A 23,981-nucleotide genomic window follows, 5' to 3' on the forward strand; every position below is an offset into this window, starting at 1 on the left:
TTCCTCGCCATATACGGTAATGTTTTCATCCCGCGCCCGTCACGCCCGTTTTAACATCACGATAGCCGGGTCACAGGCTGTGCTGAGTTGCAGACCGCCGTCCTTATAGATGGTGTTTTCAGAGATTTTAATTTCAATAGCTTCCTTTTTGACACTATCCCAAAATCCCTTCGTCTTCATAACGACAGATGTTTCCTCGAATAGAATTCAGTGTCCATTTTCTAAGCCGTTTTCTGCCACGGCTGATTTTGCTCGATAGCGCAGGCGTAAGCACCACTCGTGTTCCGTCCGGCGTTGCTCCACCGTGCGTACTGTTTAGCCGACGTAGTAACAGCCACACTGACCTGGTATCTCGTATACTCCAGTCGTTCTAAACCCTAGACCGCCATTCTCAGGCGTCATGAGCTGATGAAATTTTGCTAGGGGCCTGAACACCGATGAAATGCTATATCTCTTCAGGAGCCGGCTAATCTTTCCCGACACTGTACCACAGAAAGCCAAAAACACAAGTTTCTTGCTTTCTTCTTCGGTGGTGTTCTCTTCTCTGTCGGTACGCTTCTTGCGTGTCACACCAGATATATCCTGTGACTCCTGTCCGTGGCTGTGCCCGTTTTCCCGGAAGACTTTTCGGAGGTGGCTCAGTTCTAGTCTGAGACGACTTTAGCACGATGGACGAGGGTATTCAGAGCGCCACGTTTTTGTGCCAGATGGTGGTGCCTGAGAGTGCGCAGATACCGATCTGTGTGTGTCGGTGTCCTGTAGACACTGTGGCTGTGGTGCCCATTGGTTTCCCGTCGACGCTGGCACGGCGACACAGCAGTCAACCTTACGACTTGACAATGACTGGGGAGAGCTCGGTCGAAAGCTCGTGGGATTTTAACCACCTGACGCGGCTGGAAGCCTGAGAAAATTTTATTAATTCATATCGCGGCGAAACCATCCATTCAACCAGACCTTAGTACAACTTGGGATGCAAGCAATCCGAAAAGATGTTATCGATGTGCTAAACTTGTTATCTATGTGCTAAACTTCGCAAAGGAAAAAAACTACAACATCAACGAACTACTGTACTTCAACACATTGCTCGCAACAAACCACTCCTCGTTGACAATGAAAAGGAAATTTACAACAATATCATGGTTCAAATGGCTCTGAGCACTATGGGACTTAACTTCTGAGGTTATCAGTCCCCTAGAACTCAGAACTAGTCCCCTAGAACTCAGAACTACTTAAACCTAACTAACCTAAGGACATCACACACATCCATGCCCAAGGCAGGATTCGAACCTGCGACCGTAGCGGTCGCGCGGTTCCACACTGTAGCGCCTAGAACCGCTCGGCCACCCCGGCCAGCCAACATTATCATGGAGCAGATCGACAACAATACTGGTGGAATTATTTACTTGGCCGCACCAGGCGACACCGGAAAACGTTTCTAATAAATCTCCTGCTGGTGGAAATACTTGCTAAACAACACATAGCATTTCCATTGGCACCATCCGACATTGCAGCCACACTTACGGAAGGAGGACGAAATGCTCATTCCGCCCCGTAACTACCGTTGAATATCGCCGAAGAATAATTCCCGGTATGTAAAATCTGAAGAACATCTGGACGGGATGAACTTCTAAAGCAAGCTAAAACAATCTTCTGGGATGAATGTACAAATGAGGTATAAAAAATTCACTCGAAACCATGGACAGAACATTACAAGGCTTGCGAGCAAACTCTGAAATGACGGGAGGAGTTCTACTCATACTCTCAGGAGATTTTCGACAAACACTTTCAGTTTTCCCTAAGTGAACACAAGGAGGCGAGATCAACGCTTGCTTAAAAAAGTCGCACCTCAGGTCTCACACACACAAATACTGCGACTAACAAAAGATATGAGAGTTGAACTATCGAAAGACGAAAGAATAGTACATTTTGCTCAACAACTCTTACAAATAGCCGAAGGCTCATGTCCTACTAACCAGACGTTTGGCCTCATAAAACTCAACAGTGATTTCTGCAACGTAGCTGTTGCTAAAAACGTACTCATCGATCAAATTTATGCGAACATTGTTCACAAAATACCAATCCAGACCGGCAACTTTCAAATATGAAAGTGCAATTTTGGCAATTAAAAATAAAACTGTCGACAGTATCAGCTTTAATATTCAAAAGAAAATTCCCAGTGAAGAGAGAATATACAGATCGATCGGCACCATGGTAAACGTTGAAGAAAGTGTGAACTTACCTACGGAATTTCTAAGCACTTTGCAAGCTTTAGGAATGCCATTACACTGCCTTCGACTTATAACTGGGCCTCCGATTATACTATCCAGAAATCTCAACTCACCAAGACTATGTAATGGAACAAGGATGATAGTCATACAGCTATCGAATAACATAATCGAAGCCGAACCCATGACTGGAAAGTACAAAGGACACTCACTATTTATCCTCAAAATAACACTGATCTCTACTGAACTTCCATTCCATTTTAAAAAAAAGTGCAATTTCGAATCAAATTAGCTTATAGTTTTACAGGTAACAAAGCCATAACTGGAAAGTATAAAGGAAAGTCACTATTTATCCTCAAAATAACACTGATCTCTACTGAACTTCCATTCCAATTTAAAAAACTGCAATTTCGAATCAAATTAGCTTAAAGTTTTACAGTTAACAAAGCGCAAGGTCAAACTTTAAAATATTGCGGCATCAACCTTAAAAACTTCTGTTGCTCTCACAGTCAACTATACGTAGCTTACTCATGAGTAGGAAATTAGAAAAATTTGTACATATATACCCGAGATGACAAAATAAGAAATGTGGTTTATAAATACGTATTATAAATAGTTAGAAAATGTTTTCAATAATATTTTTTCACCCCCTATATTTTAAATTGATCCTTTTATTCCAACTGCCACACAATCTTGTATAAAATCCGTGAATGAATTCGGGTACCCGAGCTAGTAGTTCAGTTTACTTTCTCACAACATTTTAAAATTATTGCAATTACTTTCTGTGTGCTATAGTTTATTTCTGAAGTTAGTCAAATTACTCCAGAAAAGTAAGATTTTTCCAAGTGTGAAAAAAATATTCCAAGGCACAACATGCCCATGTATACAGGAAAAAATATTCTAATGAAATTTGAAAGTGTTGAAATTGGGAAAATCTTGCCCGTACTGTATATAATGGTCTATCTATTACATTATCACTCTACTGCAAACCAATTAGTATAAGCATTAGCAACACCATTTACAAGATAAATTTTTTGGAATATAAGTTAACTCAAGTTTCCAGTTTCAAGGCAGACAAAATTCTTAAGACGTTAAAGAAACACGTTTAGCAAATATCAAATGCTCCATACTAGGAGACCTGTTTCCGTTTAAAGAAAGCACAAGATGGTGCACGGCCCACGAAGTACGACTTAACAGCCCATACATTATGTAAGTAGTTTCAAAAACATACAGAATTCTGCTCACCGTGAAAGTATGCAACTAAACAAACGACAAGATCTTCCAAACAGCTTTAATATATTATACAGTACTTACAATTGCACATCAACCTCATGTCTCCCAACAACAAAAACTGTAAAAAAATGTCAGAAATTAAATACTGTGGTCTCCAGGGTGCATTCTTACACGTGATTCTGAAATCGGCCACTACACTGACATATCGACCGGGAAACATAAGATTTTCCTAAACACCTATTCCCAGTCTATAACGCTTTCCAACTATTATGGAATGGGAACCCCTCCGCCACCCTCAGTAAAACGTAACAAACTCAAAGAATATCATTCAGTAAGCAATTTTTTTTGTACAAAATAGAGTCTTGACAGGGATGCAGTACTAGAAACAATAAAGTGAAAGAAATTAAAAACACATTTGCAGGTAACAGTCAAGATTTCATTTACGCAAAAAATACGCTGCTCTCTCCGCCTATGTAGCGTAGCGGTAGCGTTACCGCCTACCACGCAGGGGCCCGGGTTCGATTCCCGCCAGGGGACTGGGTGTTGTGTGTCCTTCTTCATCATTTTCATCATCATCGACTCACAAGTCGCCGTAGTGGCGTCAACTAAAGGGGACTTGCAATACGGTGGCCGAATTCCTCCGAATGGGGTCTCCCGGCCAACAATGCCATACGATCATTTCACTTTTCGCTGTTTTAAGCGTCTAAGCTATTAGAGTGATGTAAATTAGTTTCTATTCAGAATGTATGACCAAAGGGAAAAAACAGCAAGTATGCTATTGGGATATCAGAAACGGAGCACAACCTCGAACAGCTCAAGGATGTGGAAGATTTATTGCGTTTATTTGGAAGACATTATCTAGCTTATTGGCACTGCCTGATTTAGGGAAAATCACCGGAATCGTAAATCTTGGTGGCAGAATAAACGGAAATCGTAAATCTGAGTGGCCGAGTAGAGGTCTGAACTCCAGTTCTGCGGAAAGCGAGTGCAGTGTCTGAGTCACTGCGTCAAATCGGTTTTTCGCATCGGCTATGAGCGTGTTCTTGTGTTATAATATGCTGTGCAGTTTTCCTCTTGTCCAGCTCACTTTCCATGAAGGTACGTGCCAGACAGACAACCATTTTTGAAATTAGCTTATCCAGTGTCAATAACCAATATTACACCTTGACAAAAACATCAGATCACAGATGCACAGAAATGTTAAGTCAACTATTTAGAAAACACAGAAAAAGATTGTAATTGATATACAATTACTTGGGGGTAGTTGTGTGAAGATTAGGACTGATCTCGTATGGTCAGGACTAGGCGAAGAGTACGACAGGCATAAATTCATTAGCAGTATAAGGTGTCAGGCAAATCCAACATCTTCCATGAAAACCCTGACATGATACGCAAATCCAGTAGTATGTCACATAGCTTCGAATAAATCGTGACATTAAATTAACCAAAGTAATACGAGTAACGAGTGAGCAAATGGAATACCACAGACGAACACAAGAATGCTTAAATGTATGTCATACCTTCCCACCGTGAGACAGACGCAGTTCCGAGGGGAGAAGCGAGAACAGAAGCCGAGAGCAGAACCGTGTTAAGCTGAAGGCCCTACGATAAGGGACAGACACCCACGTCGCCAGCTAACCGCTAGGTCCACCCCCCAGCCCATGTTAAAAGCTAGAGCCATCCAGAAAAACAGTATAGATCTTACGATAACGCTAAAAGGACCACACCAGCTGCAGGTTTTAGCGTGAGACTTTTTCGCGTCTCTGTTACGTTGCAAACTTTAAAAACATTGCCCCAACACGAAAAGTATAACGTTTCTCATTGGATAGACAGAATTTTTGTAGGCGGAGCTTAAGGTTAACATTGAGACCCTGATTGGTCAGATGAAAACACAGCCAGATAGTTTTTTTTAAGCCAACTTCGGTAAATTGTAGTAAGGAGAAGTTAGGAGGAGAGTTGCTTAGGAGACAGGGAGGTGAGCGGAGCTGTGCTTCCAGCCGCCCCCTAACGTACACCGACAAGGTAATGAACGCATGCGATGCCGCATTTTTGAGCGCATAAAGCTTCACTCAGAAGTGCAGAAGTCTCATCTGTTACACCCCCTTTTTCGTAATACTAGTGTCGATATTATAGTGCATGGTGTTCACATTTGCCACTTGCAGTAAAAATCTGAAACGCGATGATTTTTCTGTTATATAGTTATTGAGAAGCCACATCCGCCACTGTAATTTATGTCAAGTTAGATAAGTAATTAAAGATAATTGAGGGTCAATGTAGACCATTTTGATAGTTTTCTCTCTTGTGAAACTTAATTTAAACCTAGATTATAGATGTGATATGGCATAGGTCATCCTTCCATCCATTGTAGAACTTGGAAACCCACTCAGGGAATATTCGTTCACATTTTTGTTGAACGCAGTTGGTTTTTACCATCCTGTATTAAAACATCTCCTTTTATCAATGGTGCAATTTATAAACAATGTTTTGTGAGTAGAATAAAATTTTCAGTGGTAAACTTAACTGATTTTTCGACGTTATTTTACCAGCTAACTAAAAATTGGAAAGTCTTGAACCCCTTTCACTAAATTTAGTTAGTATTAAGATTCTTTAGCAGGGAGTGCAGTGGAGCTGACGCTGAAATCATTAAGTATTTGGTTATATCATCGCTAGTCTCACTGAACGCTTCTGAATTCTACATGTCATGTGTGGTCTGGCGTCTCCTTACCAGCAACAGGACCCAGTTTCAAAATAGTCAATTCCCTAAAAGACACGCTCAGAGCGTCGTTGCGCGAAAGTGGTAGGTAGACACGATATAGAACAAACAGACACCACGGAGAATGTTAGAGCAGGAATACGGGGAATCTTCAGTTTGCCTTCAAAGTACATTGTTTACTGTATATTTTTACCGGGCTCAATGTATGCTGTTAATTATGTGGGTTCTCTGTATCAGGTCAAACTTATAACAAACGTCGAGCCCGTGTAAAGATTGGAGGCGCCATTGGTCGCAGGCTTGTTGATCTGAGGAGAGAGTATTATAAATGCTGATTTGAGAAACAATCAAAGAAAGAATCCGGCGAAACATACTCACAGAATGTCAAGAACGTATTTTATGGATGGCAACTACGCATAACCTTCAGCCACCTAGGAATAGGAAGGAGATGGATAAGAAGATTTGCTGTGTTCATTTCGAAGGAACCATCTAGGTTATTCGCGTTGCCATACGGATCCTAAGGATAATGTTACAGTAATAAGAGATTGTACACAAATATATTGGGAAAAATTCTTCCAAAATCTCAAATAGGAATGGAACCACAAATATTCATCACATATCGTACAACAAAAGCAGCTCCCTGCCATGCACCTTGACCAACAATTTTCATATTTAGATGTGGATGTCTCCAACAATGTCGAGACCTCATTCAAGGCACAGTTCATTCTGAGCCATTCCGGACATACCTTTTGACCTGACATATCGCCGAACAAATATGTACAGGGAAAGAATAATGAGCTATTGGATTGTCTCTAACTTCCATACTTTCTACAGTCAGTAATCTTAACAAAAAAAGATTTTCGTTGGAATTTGTATCAGTAATAATCACCAAGTAGCACTAATGTCGTTTTGTTCTGATGACCCTCCGTGGGCTTTACCTTTCTTTTGCGCTACGGAACTAACTTCACTTGCGCTACGTCGGCTTGGCGTAAGTATGTGAATATGGGGGAAGGAAACTGAGGACCCACCTCCAGAGCTTCCCCAGCGTCTTGCTGAGCTCGGCGTTGTGCAGCTGCGGATACTGGTCGGCGAGCTTGCGCCTCGCCGCCTGCGCCCACACCATGAACGCGTTCATCGGCCGCTTGATGTGCTGCTTCCTCTTCGCTGACGACTTCTGCGTCACGGGTAGTAGTGTCCAGTCGTACCCTGAGCAAACACATCCTCAGTTACCTCGATTTCCTCGAAAAACAATTTCTTATTCAGAAAAGGCAGGAAAGGGAGCCAATTAGTATCCCACACAGTTCAATTTTGGGTCTGCTGATGGTACTTTTACACTTATCTTAATAGCATTCAAATTAGGATTCTGCATATAATTTAAATACTTTTTGGAAATTATCTAGATATTATAATAGTTTATTGGGTCTCTTAGACATACAATTACAAAGACACTCTCGATAACATTATTAAAAAATTATGAACAGACCAGGTGACCCAAGCGAGACTTGCGTTCTTTTATAGTCTTAAATAACGACAGCAGCCTACTTGGAATATGTGGAGTCGTTCAGAAAAGGGAAGTTGTGGGACTGCAGAGAAAACATGTTGAAAAGGAAACCGAACGATGTAAAATTTTAATCATGAATTTATGATACATCCTTGTATATACATTTCCAAGCACATATCGGTATATTTGAACAAGACTGCTTACAGAGTATTTCAATACCTAGGAGTACACGATATTTGACCCTAGAATGTAATCTTTTTGCTTTCTATTCTCTTTAAGCGACACAAAAACTTTGTTGATTTAATTACCTTTGAAAAGGCTAAATACAAATGGTTCAAATGGCTCTAAGCACATCTGAGGTCATCAGTCCCCTAGACTTAGAACTACTTAAACTTAACTAACCTAAGGTATAATCTATGACAATGCTGTGTAAAATTATCCGATTAATAAGTACTTTAAAACAATATAGTGTGTGTAATAAGATAAAATGAAAAGAGAGTCTCTTACTCGAGGTTAATAACTTGGCTTTGTAAAATATAGGTCTGAAGCTGGGCATCTATAATGCTCTTTTGCCTATGACAGTTAAAGTCTTCTTTACGTTAAACAAATAGGAAGCAAAGGGCAAAATCAGTTTGCGATGCCAGAAACCTGTTTAAAAACCTTTGTTACGATACCTCACTCACCCCCATACGATTAGTATCTGTTGAGGAAAAGGAAAATTGGCTTAAAAAATAATACACACATCAAAAAAAGTTTTGAATCACCTCAGTTCCGAGAGTTCCAGCTCCTGTACAGAAACTTGGAATAGAGATAAACATCATTTCCGCCCTTTTTACTGCTGATAAGAACCACACTTTGCATGTTGTACCACCATACAGCGAGATCTGCAGAGGTCGTGGTCCAGATTGCTGTACACACCGGTACCTCTAATACCCAGTAGCATGTCCTCTTGCATTGATGCTTGGCTGTCTTCGTCGTGGCATATTATCCACAAGTCAATCAAGGCACTGTTGGTCCAGATTGTCCCGATCCTCAATCGCCACTCGGCGTAGATCCCTCAGAGAGGTTGGTGGGTCACGTCGTCCATAAACAGCGCTTTTCAATCTATCCCAGGCATGTTCGATGGGGCTCATGTCTGGAGAACATGCTGACCACTCTAGTCAAGCGATGTTATCATAAAGGAAGTAGTTCACAAGATGTGCATGATGCAGGCCAATATGCAGCCGATATGGTTGCACTATCGGTCGGAGGATGGCATTCACGTATCGTACAGCCGTTACGGCGCCTTCCATGACCACCAGCGATGTACGTCGGCCCCACAAATGCCACCCCAAAACAGCAGGGAACTTCCACCTAGCTGTATTCCCTGGACATTGTGTCTAAGGCGTTCAGCCTGACCGGGTTGCCTCCAAACACTTCAGTGGCGATTGTCTGGTTGAAGGCATCATATGCGTCACTCAGCAGTGAAGAGAACGTGATGCCATTCGGCATGTAGCTGCGCCCATTTGTACCGCGCTGCATGGTGTCGTGGTTGCAAAGTTGGACCTCGCCATGGACGTAGGGAGTGAAGTTGCACATCATGCAACCTATTGCTCACAGTTTGAGTCGTAACTCGACGTCCTGTGGCTGTACGAAAAGCATTATTCAACATGGTGGCGTTGCTGTCAGGGTTCCTCCGAACCATAATCCGTGGGTACGGTCATCCACTGCAGTACTAGCCCTTGGCTGACCTGATGGTGGTGGTGGTGGTGGTTAGTGTTTAACGTCCCGTCGACAACGAGGTCATTAGAGACGGAGCGCAAGCTCGGGTTAGGGAAGGACTGGGAAGGAAATCAGCCGTGCCCTTTCAAAGGAACCATCCCGGCATTTGCCTGAAACGATTTAGGGAAATCACGGAAAACCTAAATCAGGATGGCCGGAGACGGGATTGAACCGTCGTCCTCCCGAATGCGAGTCCAGTGTGCTAACCACTGCGCCACCTCGCTCGGTGGGTTGACCTGAGCGAGGCATGTCATCGACAGTTCCTGTCTCTCTGTATCTCCTCCATGTCCGAACAACATCGCTTTGGTTTACTTTGAAATGCCTGGACACTTCCTTTGTTGAGAGCCCTTCCTGGCACAAAGTAACAATGCGGACGCGATGGAACGGCGGTATTTACCGCTAGGCATGGTTGAACTACAGACAATACAGGTCGTGTACCTCCTTCCTGCTGGAATGACTGGAACTGATCGGCTGTAGGAGTCCCTGGTTGTTTACGTCTTTGGGAGGGTTTAGTGACATCTCTGAACAGTCAAAGAGACTGTGTCTGTGATACAATATCCACAGTCAACGTCTATCTTCAAGAGCTCTGGGAACTGGAGTGATGCAAAACTTTTTTTTTATGTGTGTATATATGAATGATTCTGTGTAAACGAATTTTCCCTTAATCTTGAAAAAACATCGTAGTATATTCATTTCTTCTCAGTATTAGAATAATACCGAAGCTACACGGAAAGCGTTAACAGAAACTAAAAACTATATCTGAATGTTCCAAATTTTGAGTATAGATATAGACGCCATAATGCACTGTAAGGAAAATAATACCTTCTCAAGCAGATACATTCAGTAACCGTGACACGACCCGCCATTGCCAGTCTTGAAGAGAAATAACAGGAACGAGAAGAAAAAATGACAGTCATTACTCTCCCGCAGTGACCTCTTTGCCAATTGGTCGAATCTTTCTTCTATTTCCTTTGTTGTCAATATTGCCCACAGAATCTATATTATGTGCATTATCAGCCATACTGATAATTCACTCGTCTCTAAAATCAGTATAGTTTAGGAGTATTTGGTATTCAACTTTCTATGATTATGCTGTATCAACAATACAGTCTTTTTAAGACTCTTCTTCCTTCGTGTTTATATTGGATCACTTTATTTGGAAACTTGTCTAAAATTAGATCAATCTATCTGTAAATTACGTACGTTTTCTTCTTTTCCTGTCTTTTTATTTCGAACTCTGTCCCTCAAAGTCAGCGTTATTCAGTTTGGCTTTATCATTTCGTTGAAGAGTCCAACATTAAATTCAATAGCTGAGAGTATATTCTAAAATGACATTGTGAACTGTTATTTGTGTTTCTTTTCTCATTTTTAACCAAAGATTCCGCTTAATGTTTGATCCAATTACTTATACTTTCTTAATTATTTGTCTGCGGCAATTTAGGTTAAAAATTGCAAAACTTAGTTGTTAAAATGTGTAAATCTTCTTGCTTGTTCCACTATTTTATTATTGATTGCAACTTATACTCTTGAAAGATTTTATTTCAGCTGATAGCCATTGCCTTTGCTTCAGTTCCTAAAATTATCATATTATACAGTATGGGAATGTTTTGAAGCAGATCTAAAGGTACCTCATAATATCTCATTTCTTAGAACTAATGTTAACTTCGATTTTAAGGAATTTGTAAAGGTTGTATTACAGAAAAGTAAATCAAATCGAATTTATCACAACATTTGAAACTTTGTATATATTCTGTTCTATAAAATAAATCACCTGTTCTAATTCTATCACCTGTTAACGACTTTCATTACAGCTAGCTTCTCAAAATTCAGAAAAATATATCCTTTTTTCACTAAAATCTTGATTTCTTGATGCTTCCCATTTTACAAGGCATTCTACTATTATATTGGATTATGTAGGTCTACAATATGACACTCTATGAAAAAGGACAACAGTCAACAGTCTAAACGAAAAGGCCAGGCCCCCTCCCTCCATTCCTGTCAGATATTTGTTTCCACGAACTAAATTGAATTTCAATAATTCAGTAATAAACGATAGAGTTTGGGCGTACAAGACGGCAATAAGACAATATCTGATTATCGACGGCAGTTCCTCTGTAAAAACTATTTGTATGTGAGCTGCATACCACACATAGTAAAGACTATATTTGTCAGTGAAATCGTGGCATAGTGGAAAACAGAGGAACTAAGTTCAAATAAATGTAAGCAATCGGAGTGAGTAGGTGTCACAGGGTGAGAAAAGTTAGGCTATGAGTAAAAATTCAATTACGTAAGAACTGAATTTTGTAACATAGCAATTACCTACATGTTATAAATATAAATAACTTATAGATTTATAATATAAATGAAATAAGATTAGCCATACTTTTACAGAACGTAAATGTATGATGAAACAATAATCGATTTATAATAAACTGCAAATGAATAGCATAGCTGAGTATGGTAGCAGATATTGTGAGAAGTGTAGATAAATGAGAAGGCTATGTGAGGTTCGAGAAAGCGAAAGTCCTAAGGTGAGTTTGAACTTTCAGAATTAAATACCTCGCCCTACGTATTGTTATATATAACGAAATGACCATGATGTAAAACAGAAATTTTGGAAATAATGAGTGATAAACAGAAAAAAGCACCTTGCATGGGTTTTCAATCAGTAACTTTTTAAAATTCAACATCGTGCTTCATCCAACTCCAAGCCACAAACATCTGTATTTGGTGGATTAGGCAAGTCATGATGCAGACTGATGTTGCCACCTATCTGAGAAAAACACAACCTGCGGAATAGCACACAAGCAGTGACAAAGAGTCGAAATACGTTTGCCTGCCACTGAGAGCCCACATTTCATATTCCCGGTAAAAATTCCGTGGACTTCTTGTTACATGTCGTTGCTATACGATACCAGGAGAACGTGAAGTTGTAAAAGCTTTCAGTGTTATGAAAAAAGTCAAAAGGAAAAACAAACAGAAGTCACCTGATACTGCCCAATAATGATTTATTTTAAAGAAATTTTAAAATAAGGGCTACAAAAGCAGTGTTCACTGGAGTCATGTAATCTGCAGCTCTACATATGCTACCAGACTCACTGAATTTTCGAAGAGTAGTATATTTAGAGTAAATAGTATAGAACGCATTTAGAGTTAGCCGTTAATACGTGCTTCAACTTTTTAGTTAGTAAGACAAGAATAGACTATTGTAGAAGCAAAATGTATCTTCCTCGTCATGGAAGCAGCAGCTTATCCGCCACTGGAACACGAGGCAACGTTAAATTGCGCCAGCGTAATTGTTACAGCCTACTCGGGGCCACAGTACATGGTGTCAAATACTAATGATCTAAGGAATTAAACAAAAAATGAGCAGAAGATGGCGTGACACAATGTACACTAATTGGTTTCCGGATTGTTAGTGGTAAGGAGTAGCGCGTCAAACCAACACTTGAGGGTACTCAGGGCTTGGTTGTAGCGAAGGCGATGGAGCGTACAACGAGAGTTCACAACGCTTTAACAATGGACTATCTCTTCGGAACTTGATGCATTAGAGCTTAAGAAGACCCGCTTTCTTTTCCTCGTAGACAGGCCAGTTAGTTCACCGAATAAACATTAATTTCGAGATAGAAGAACGCCTTTAGACGAGACGTATAAATCGGAGCAGTGGCAGCGAATGCCAAAGAATTCGAATCGAAATACGGCCGTGTGGCTAACTCATAATGCTCGAGCACAACGGATACAAGGGACAAATAGGAAACAAGTAAGAAGGAAAGAGCTAGAGAGGAAAAAGTCAAGAACTTGGCACGGTTCGAGGGAATGTGGGCTCAGGCTAATTATCCAAACAATGGTGGCTAGGTACATGTTCTGAGTTAGATTCTGAGGAAGATATGGTATCATTCAAAACACCAGCAAAAACATGGCGTCCTATCATTGTTACTAAAAGGGAACAGGCATTGGACGATTTAAGTGTAATGAACTGGAAGAGAAAAGATCTATCTGCCAGGGAATATACTGGGTGCCTCTAACGGACCGCGACTGGAATTTTTCTCGATAACAGTAAGACAGACTTTTCTCAAGTATAATGCGTCTTGTGGAGAACATTGAGGGTGAATTGGGTGCAGAATTTCGGATTGCATGGAAAATGGAAACATTATCAGAGTTTCGTATGGAAGTGCGATACTAAATGAGGATCGTTGAAAGAAGAACTATCAAACCGATTATGTCTAAGTCTGGAAAGATTTGATAAGTTACTCTCTTTTCAGTTATATTATTGGAAGTATCCTCTAACCGTTCTCACCGCCAACACAATATTTTAGCAGAACTGTAGCTATGTTGAGAAATTTCGCTTTATCGTTGTAAGAGGAGGAAAAATGAATATTATGACTGGATTTAATTACAAGTGTTTCTTTGCTACTTCAGTATCTTTTCTGGTAACACTTCATCCTGCGCTATGGATAGAAAGAAAGGACAAGAGCTAACTCATCTTACGTTTCGCAGGGACACATCGAAGACCTGCAACAGATTAAATGACTGAACCTAATTCAGAAGCATGCCTGTCTGCATCAACTGCAGATCTTCGATGGACGTACGAAGACGGGACACAAGTATCTTTCGAACAAGGAGACATAATCTTGAAAATTGAGTGCAGTAAGCCGAACAGTTCTAGGAAATACGTTATTCTTCAATAATTTGTAAAAAAGACAATTCAAATCGTATTTTACTATTCTTCAAAGTACAAGAAGAACAGTTATTTAAAACATGATCATTTCTACTTAATGAATGTGTTTGCACATAACAAAAATGTGTTCCTACGAATAATTTGAAAATTCCGATTGTGTTCTGTTCTAATAACGGAGAACAATGAAAAGAAGAGGATGCATCGGATTCAAGAGCTTCCAGTCACTGAAAGTAGGATGTTGGAATGAATACTCTGCTGATTCCTATCCATCACTTCGAATACGCAATGTAAATTACACGTAAAAGCAACAAAATACAGTGCCAAAAAATATTTCACTCACGATTTCCGCTGTTTAACTGAAGACTGACGACAGATGTTGCATTCGACGATGTTTAATCAACAAATTGACAAGTCTACGTCCATAACGGTATCTGTAAGGCTTTAAAAAGAACACAGTGAAAGCTATTTTTCCTTTTTTAAATTTTGCCTCATTGTATTCATGAATCGGAAACTAGACCTTCATGCCGGAAGAAGTTTTACTAACCTTATGATCCAGTACCGTAAGTTATTCTTATAAATTTCGAAATATTCCTCACAGTTTTATTAAATGTTTGTGAAAATTATACAGAATCTCTTTTTGACGAATTGCTCAGCATACCTGTAATATTTATTGTTCACAAACGTTGTTATTGCTCTTCTTTGTATACGTTTCACGTTCTGTGTTGGCTTGCCTTGGAATCATTTACAATCGACCTGGTCATTTGAACAGCGTAGCAGCCGTTTCCTTATATCCTACTTGTGAGCAGGAGTCTATCCCGTACTGTGAAAATAAGGAAAGTTAAGTGATACTTCCACAGAAAGGAGTCACGCATTGTTAGTACAAAATAATCTTACGGCATGAAATTTTGCAGATGTGATTCGCTATTCCAGCAGATTAAGTATCAAACTCCATTTCTTCCTCCGTAAGGTCGGCGGAAAATTTATAGAAACTATATAGCTGCATATACGCTTATAATACACTCCAGACACGCCTTTACTGCTCATCGGGGCTCAGTTAGAAGCAAGAACCATCACTGAAGACAATTCTACTCCAGTCAATGAGATCCCAGTCCGAAGATGTGTCAGGAGACGCCCCGGAAACCGGTGGGATACCAAACTGACTGTCGCCACCATACGGCCCAACAACCAGGATTCATGGTCTGTGGTGCCATCTCTTTTCATAGCAGGACCCCTTAGTTTATCATCCGGCACAGCGGTGGCGTCGACTATATTCTACGCCCCGCTTTGTTGCCCTTGATGTCAAGCCATCCCGGGCTTACATTCCAGTAAGATAATGCCCGCCTGCACTCGGCGAGAGCTTCTACTGCTTACCTTCGTGCTTGCCAAACCCTACCTTGGTCAGCAAGTTCGCTGGATCTCTCCCCCAGTTGGTTCTCCCCCATCTCAGGATATTTAAGCTCTGTCGCGCCAACTGCACAGAATTTAGCACGATTCCCTCAGGAGAACATCCAACAAATCTGTCAATGCCAAGCCGAATAACTCCTTGTAAAAGGTTCAGACGTGGACCAACGTGTCATTTACTTTCTCTGTTTGTGAAACTATTTCACTTGAATAAATCATACAGTTTTCCTGAAACTGTAACATTTGTTAGTCTATACACGTACATCACACCTACCATATCTACCGATTGCGATCCCATTAGGATAATTCCTTCATGGTGCGTTCTTTTTCTTGTCTTTGAGTGCAGTTTGACAAAGGAAACGTATCTTTGGTAAAAGTCTGAGATTATACACAATTTTATTTCCAACTTCATTATAAAAAATTAACAATACTGATCCAGGATCACAGTCCAAACTTTACCCAGTTTTATTCCTCCTCAGCGTAGCTCACTTGATTCGACACCGTAACATGCTCTTTCCCCAACTACAAATGCGCCTACATATTCCACCGCAGAGTGTCTTTTTTTGTTCGAAGCAAAACGGTATATTCGTCATCGAGTTATCGACTAGCGTGCGTGATAAACATGGTTACCACGAGGAAGACAACTAAAAAAGTAATTTATGGTAAATGAGAAAATAGTGTGGCATCGGCCCACAGCAAAATTAGACTAATATCTCGCCACGCTTCTGAGAATGCTACGACAGCATCTGCGCAGTGGATAGTTCCTGAGGCTGGACGCGCGATGCCGCAAGTCGCGCCAAACGCGTCACATTTCAATAGTCATCGTAACTGTGCTCCATATGCGAATGAAGGGGGTAGACACCTTATTCGAGAGTACAATGGGAAGTACCCTCTGCTATGCACTCTGCAGTGGTTTTCGTAATATGGATATAGTTGTAGATGTAGCTGGTATCGGCGGTTGACCCAAAACATAAAATAAGTACCTGACACGGTGGCTGGATCGGCTGCTCGTGCCTTATTATCGAAGCCGCCCTACGTCTATTCACAAATGCAGATGTTGTCTCCCTTTCCGTACTTAGACTTTGATTTTAGAACTCTGATTGTGTATTTTGCTGTTCATGACGATTCTGTCTTTGTTTGCTGGAGGTGATCTGAGCTCACGTTACTTGCAGAGGTTATATTCGCTCTTGTGATGTAATCAAGCCCGAACATATTCTGAATTCTTCGATATGGATGAGTATCGGTAATTTCATTTTATAAATCAAAAAGCTTTTACAAAACTACATCCACGAAAGTAAAATATTCCATGCACAACTGTTTGCATCATATACGTCTAGTAGAAATTTAGAAGTTTTGACATAAAAATATGTATATTTAAATCTACTAAGTTATGCTGAATATTCATCAACTTATGTCTTTGATAACGATTTAAACCTCGTTCCTTCAAATGTTATCTGTGTATTTTTCTTTTCTATATTTGGCGGGGCGTTGTGGAGTAACAGAGGCAAGTGGTGTTTGTGATACTGTAGAAAGCAGACTTTGTAATTGGAAAGTAATAGCTCAAGGAAGCAAATGATGTTACATTTCGTTATTTGAAGAGTTAAAATACAAATTTTGAAAGGTGCAGACGTTTATTTCGTTTTGTATTGAGTGATTCAACGGTTATTCATAATCCTAGTAGATGGAAATGTTCTTCGTACAAACCAGATCTGTGAACATTATCGTACGTCGATAACAAGACAACGAAGCCAGCTTCAAGGTAATCAGCTAAGTAAATGTTATATTTTAATAAGTGAATATACCTTTCCATGCAGCTCCATTCGAAATAATGACAAACGTAGGTTCCATGAACACGTCATTGTATAGATAACATCTGAATCGGCATATTATGCTCCCTTACACTCTGTTAAGAAGTATGGGATTTGTCATCATCATCACCATCACTATGTTTTGTAGTGTATAGCACAAAGATAGCAGAGGACTTCAATCTAAAGACGAGGGAAAGAATGGCTGGAATGATCTAGAATATTTCTGTATGAATTAAAACTTAAATAATATAATAAAATGTAAATCATGAAGTATTACAATGGGATAGACAAGTCATCACTGATGTACTATTTCTTAGCAGGATGGGTTGACAAGTCTCTTACATTTCTGCTAAATAGCAACAAACTGTGCATGTCATACATTTCGCAGGAATGGTTGAAGAGGAGTACTGGCCAATGATAAAACGCTGTTTTTAATGGCTTATAGTCTAAATACAAATTGAAAAGAGAGAAGTTCGTAGTGAATGTGCACCAGCGCTTTTTTTTATTTTATTTTTATTTTTGCATTTACTTTACTACGTAAGGTTGGGGTCTCTAGGCGCCCTCTTAAATCTAGACTTACTGGGAGAGCTATCACAGCATAGTTCATAGCACAGGTACATGAACGGTACGTAATAATAATAATAATAATAACAGTAATAGTTATAATAAAGAATGTAGATATTACTGTAAGATCATAAGCAGTAACTGTGTTAATAATTTTATCATAACACTACGTTCTTAAAGAATTTTAGGTGAAAATATGTTCCTAAGTTTTTGAATTGCGTGAAGACGAGAGTTATTTCCTGCAGGTTGTCACAGTTTCTTCTTCGAAGTTTAGATGTTCGTCCCATGTTATGTAGAAATCATTTAACCTTTTTTGATAGGGTAACTGGATATCATCATGGAATATGAGGAAGAAGTATTTTACAAAAACTTCTGCTGATCAATTTTCGGATGCGATTGAGGGTTGCCTTATTATTGGTTACCTGAATTTAATCGTGATCGTACAAACATCGCTGACTTGTCACCTTCTGTGAGTTCAGTTAAAGAGCCATTTAATGAAATGACCAATAAAAGAGTCTTCTTAAAATTCACGTGATTTTTGAGATGAAAGGGAGCTCATATGGAAGTGTAATCTGGAATGGAGTTCTGCGTACGAGAATGGAATTCTGCATATAAGGAGGCTGATTGCAAAATTCATGGCGCCTTTGTTGTAAGGAGGTCGGAAACACTCGCAGGAGGGTGCTTTAAATAGTGTTTCGAAGATCTGAAGCGTAATTCTGAAGGCACTAAAAAGAGCACGTTATCAAAGATAAAACTGCATTGGTTTTTCGGATAGGAGAAATTTTTCTTTTACTTGTTCGATGTCGTTGTCTTTGGCTATTAGGAAAATATAAAACAGTGACTGGCCTTTATTACGCAATGTTGTTGTTGCGTTGTCTTACTGAGTTGAAGCAAATGATAAAGAAGATGAAATAAAATGATGGTATGGTATTGTTGACGTGGAGACGCAGTCTTAGCTTGTTCGTCCGTAAATTGCAAATCTTTCTATTTGAGATCACTTCGGTGACTTGCACGTCGATGAAGATAAGATGAAATAAGAACAACACAACCATCCAGTCCCGAGCGCAGAAAACCTCCGACTGTGTCCGGAATCGAACTGAGGACCGCAAGATCTAGAGACAGCTATGTTAACCATGGGACACGAGCTGCGGTCGCGACGACGACGATGACGACAGCAGGATTATTTGGGCGCATACGTCGATATCTTTAGTGCCACAATGAAATATAAGGAGACCAGTGTCGTTAGACCCAGTATAAATCAAAATAAACTACAGGGTGATCCATTGATCGTGACCGGGCCAAATATCTCACGAAATGAGTGTCAAACGAATAACTACATAGAACAAAACTTGTCTAGCTTGAAGGGGAAAACCAGATGGCGCTATGGTTGGCCCGCTAGATGGCGCTGCCATGGGTGAAACGGATATCAACTGCGTTTTTTAAAAATAGGAACCTCCATTTTTATTACATATTCGTGTAGTATGTAAAGGAATATGAATGTTTTAGTTGGACGACTTTTTTCGCTTTGTGATAGATGGCGCGGTAATAGTCACAAACAAATGGCTCACAATTTTAGACGAACAGTTGGTAACAGGTAGGTTTTTTAAATTAAAATACAGAACATAGGCACGTTTGAACATTTTATTTCGGTTGTTCCACTGTGATACATGTACCTTTGTGAACTTATCGTTTCTAAGAACGCGTGCTGTTACAGCGTGATTACCTGTAAATACCACATTAATGCAGCAAATGCTCAAAATGATGTCCGTTAACCTCAATGCACTTGGCAATTCGTGTAACGACATTCTTCTCAACAGCGAGTAATTCGCCTTCCGTAATGTTCGCACATGCATTCACAATGCGCTGACGCATGTTGTCAGGCGTTGTCGGTGGATCAACAGAGCAAATATCGTTGAACTTTCCCCACATAAAGAAATCCGGGGACTTCAGATCCGGTGAACGTGTGGGCCATGGTATGGTGCTTCGACGACCAATCCACTTGTCATGATATATGCTATTCAATACCGCTTCAAGCGAACGCGAGCTATGTGCCGGACATCCATCATGTTGGAAGTACATCGCAGCCATCGTGGATTTTCCGTTGCCCAATAGTGCATATTATGCCGGTTTACGTTACCGCTGTTGGTGAATGACGCTTGTTCGCTAAATAGAACGCCTGCAAAAAATCTGTCATCGTCCCGTAATTTCTCTTGTGCCCAATGACAGAACTGTACACGACGTTCAAAGTCGTCGCCAAGCAATACCTGGTGCATAGAAATATGGTACGGGTGCAATAGATGTTGATGTAGCATTCTCAACACCGACGTTTGGAGATCCCCGATTCTCGCGCAATTTGACTGCTACTGATGTGCGGATTAGCCGCGACAGCAGTTAAAACACCTACTTGGACATCATTTATTACAGGTTGTGCTTGACGTTTCACATGTGGCTGAACACATCCTGTTTCCTTAAATAACGTAACTATCCGGCGTACGGTCCGGACACTTGGATGATGTCGTCCAGAATACCGACCAGCATACATAACACACGCCAGTTGGGCATTTTTATCACAATAACCACACATCAACACGATATCGACCTTTTCCGCAGTTGGTAAACAGTCCATTTTAACACGGGTGATGTGTCACGAAGCAAATACCGTCCGCACATGGCGGAATGTTACGTGGTACCACGTACTTTTACGTACTTTTGTGACTATTACGGCGCCATCTGTTATAAAGCGAAAAAAGTGGTCCAACTAAAACATTCATATTTCTTTACGTACTACACGAATATGTAATAAAAAAATGGGGGTTCCTATTTAAAAAAAATCGCAGTTGATATTCGTTTGACCTATGGCAGTGCCATCTAGGGATCCAACCATAACACCATCTGGTTTCCTCCTTCAAGCTAGACGAATTTCATTCCTTGTATTTTTTTCGTTTGATGCTTATTTTGTGAGATATTTGGCCTGGTCACTATCAATAGACCACCCTGTATACTGAAAGAAAACGTAATTTCTTTGAAGTTCTTTTGTTGAGATCTACTCACACACACACACACACACACACACACACACACACACACACACACACACATACACGCACACAAACTAAATAAAAAAAAGTGTCCCTACGTTACTTCTTAGACGTTAAGCTTGACAAATCCAATGAAGAAGTGATTGGGATACTATATTAGATGTACGTGACTAGCCGATCACTAACAAGAAGGGATGACAGCCACTCTGCAACACACTTGAACCTCCGACCACAGCCTTTAATGCACGAAATTTTAAATGCTTTGTAACATTTGTCGTATCTTTAGCTAAAACAGAACTCAGGTCTCGAGTTACAATAGCCGCTGTCCTCTCGTCGTAGCACAAGGACTTACTCCAAACGTGGCTTACAGTGAGTCTTTTGCCATAGGCACCACAGATTGAAGCATTTTCCCAGCGAAGACGGAAGCCCTGTGTTAATGAACAGTGTTCAGTTTGGAGGCAGGTCAGAGGTTTTCATCCCTTCGGAGAGAGGCCGGTATCAAGTAAGCCACGGGTACCACCTTTACCCCTACCACTACTATTGTAATATAGTATGCTTTTACCTAAATAACAGATAAATCTTTCTCTATGTGCCATATATAACCCTCTTACTAAATATAGCTTATTTTCCAAATAATGTACACTATGGGAAGGTAGTTCTGTTAATAGTAAAAGCTAATCAATAGAGTTACCCTTTTTACAGGATTTGACGGTGTGTTATGTCTGTTGGATAAGTAAATCATACTACTGGATTCTTTCCCTAAAATCTTAGCCAGCGGTTAGAAAGAAACGCAGTATGAATAGTATTATACTGAAGCTAGGACAGCTCAGTTCCAAGTTCAGTTAGTGGTTTAAAATATGTACTTACGATCGCCAGCGTATGAAGGCAATGAAACAGCGAAGTATTGGAAAACCAGAAGTATGAAGTTTGACTAATTTCTAGCTAGTGTTTAAGTTGCTTCTTCAAATAAGTATTACTCCATGTAAACAACATTGGTGCAGACATTGGAATTTATTTTTGACTACTACATCCTTATACATTACGTTTTTAAAAGAGAAAAAGCCCAGAAAATGACTTCAAGGAAGCTAAAACAATTTTTTGCCATGGGGGACGTTTAGAAAAGCGCTTTCCATAACCAACAAACTTAAATGCTAAAATACTTAGATATTAAAGCACACACTTTTTATACTGAACATTTCACTTCAAGAAAACATCTTTCTTACTGTAATTTACTTTCAAAAGCAGTTATTCTTTGAACTAACTCTGTATAGTCATTAATAGATTCTAGTAACTTTGCTTCACTCTAACTGAATTTTACGTACGCAGACTTTTACTATAATACTTCGCAATAGTTAAGAAAACTATCTCATTATTGACCCAAAGAAATGATTTGAATGGCGCCTCTTTATGTTAACTTGGCACTTCATAAGTCTATAAAACAGGATACTTGGATTAATCAAACAACAGGTAGGAACCCTATATAAATCTATGATTAGTATGATATAACAGGGTGAACCAGTTTCTTCAGAGTTCAAGAATGGTTACAGTTATTGTTAATGGTTCACTCTGTACAAAAGTAGAATACAAAAAAATCGTATCTAGTGGCTGTAGGCTTGAGAGTGGCGAACAATTACAGCAGCTATACTCCCACAGTACGGCCTGCAAGTATCTTGCTGTATGGACTCAATTTCTCTTCTTCGCGTCGTCCAACTTCACGTACAGTACCCCGACAACTCTCGGCTATGCCGTAAGCCGTTTGCAGTCTTCATCCGGGGCATTTTTGCGCAAATTTGCAGAAAAAGCTTCTCCTGCTCCACAAGGTTGTTGCCTCAATCACTGCTACCTACAGATTGTGTGACTTGTTTCCCGCGCTTGCTCTAGGTAGCGCGCCAATTCGCCCTTGCCACCCACCTTTTCCACTCCTCAGAGGTACTTTCGTTTCAAACAAAAGCACACTGGCTTTTACATAACACCTACTTCTTACATTGTCCCTAGGTGTGACCCTTTCTTACAGTTGTCCAATTTATATCTACATGAATAGTTAATACACACAAATATTTTGAAATACGAATGTCATCAGAAAATTATTTAACGTAATAAACAATTTACATAGTATTTTACATACATTACTTATATACAATACAAAGAACTTCAACCTCCAGTACAGTACACTTTACTTTACATATACAGAAAATATAGTACCAAAATGTGAAAATTTAAAGCAAAAAATTATTAATAAAATATAGATGTACCATAAATAAATAGTGTTATACACCGGTCTCAGAGTGATCATGACTAGCTTGCACAATCCGCCCCCGGAAGCTGAACCCTAAGGGCTGGGTTCGATTCCCGGCTGGGTCGGAGATTTTCTCCGCTCAGGGACTGGGTGTTGTGTTGTCCTAATCATCATCATTTCGCCCCTATCGACGCGCAAGTCACCGAAGTGGCGTCAAATCGAAAGACTTGCATCAGGCGAGCGGTCTACCCGACGGGAGGCCCTCGTCACACGACATTATTATGAAACGTCCCCTTTGAAAAATTATACACGACTGTGCTTAAACTGAAACACAATATTTTGTAGCGCAACGCAATCTGACTTTCAATAATCCCTACAAAATAATGGCCCTGACTAACATTAACCTATACCTTTCACAAATCATTTACCTCACCAAAGCACCACTACTGCCAGCTAAATAAAAGATTCAAACTACGGAAGGCACTAACTACTGATAGGCACAGTTAGCAAATGAAAGATTTTAATAGAGAACGAACAATGTATTTACCTTAATAGTCATAATATATATATCAGTTCATGACATCAATTCTTACAAATTTCAAAACTCCGCCATCTCTCTCCACACGTCCACCACTGCTGGCGGCTCACCTCCAACTGCGCAACGCTACGCGCTGTTAGCATCCAGCTGCCGCTGCCCAACACTACAATGGCAGACAACAATGCAAACCAGCCACAGACTGCACACGGCACAGCCAGTGATTTTCATACAGAGCGCTACGTGGCGGCGGCGTTACCAATAAAAAAAAACTTAAACGTCCTACTTACA

At 40.2% G+C, this 23,981-nt stretch overlaps 1 protein-coding gene across 1 annotated transcript in view; it reads right to left on the bottom strand.

The window, feature by feature from the left end:
• LOC126354305 (transcription factor SOX-10-like) overlaps nt 1–23,981 on the bottom strand; it is a 205,354-nt gene that overhangs the window by 74,294 nt on the left and 107,079 nt on the right. The window contains exon 3 of the mRNA XM_050003860.1: nt 7,197–7,374. Within this exon, the coding sequence (XP_049859817.1) occupies nt 7,197–7,374 (178 nt within the window). The remainder of the gene's footprint in view (nt 1–7,196; nt 7,375–23,981) is intronic.

The sequence above is a fragment of the Schistocerca gregaria genome, chromosome 3 (assembly GCF_023897955.1).
Source record: "Schistocerca gregaria isolate iqSchGreg1 chromosome 3, iqSchGreg1.2, whole genome shotgun sequence".
Taxonomy (NCBI): domain Eukaryota; kingdom Metazoa; phylum Arthropoda; class Insecta; order Orthoptera; family Acrididae; genus Schistocerca; species Schistocerca gregaria.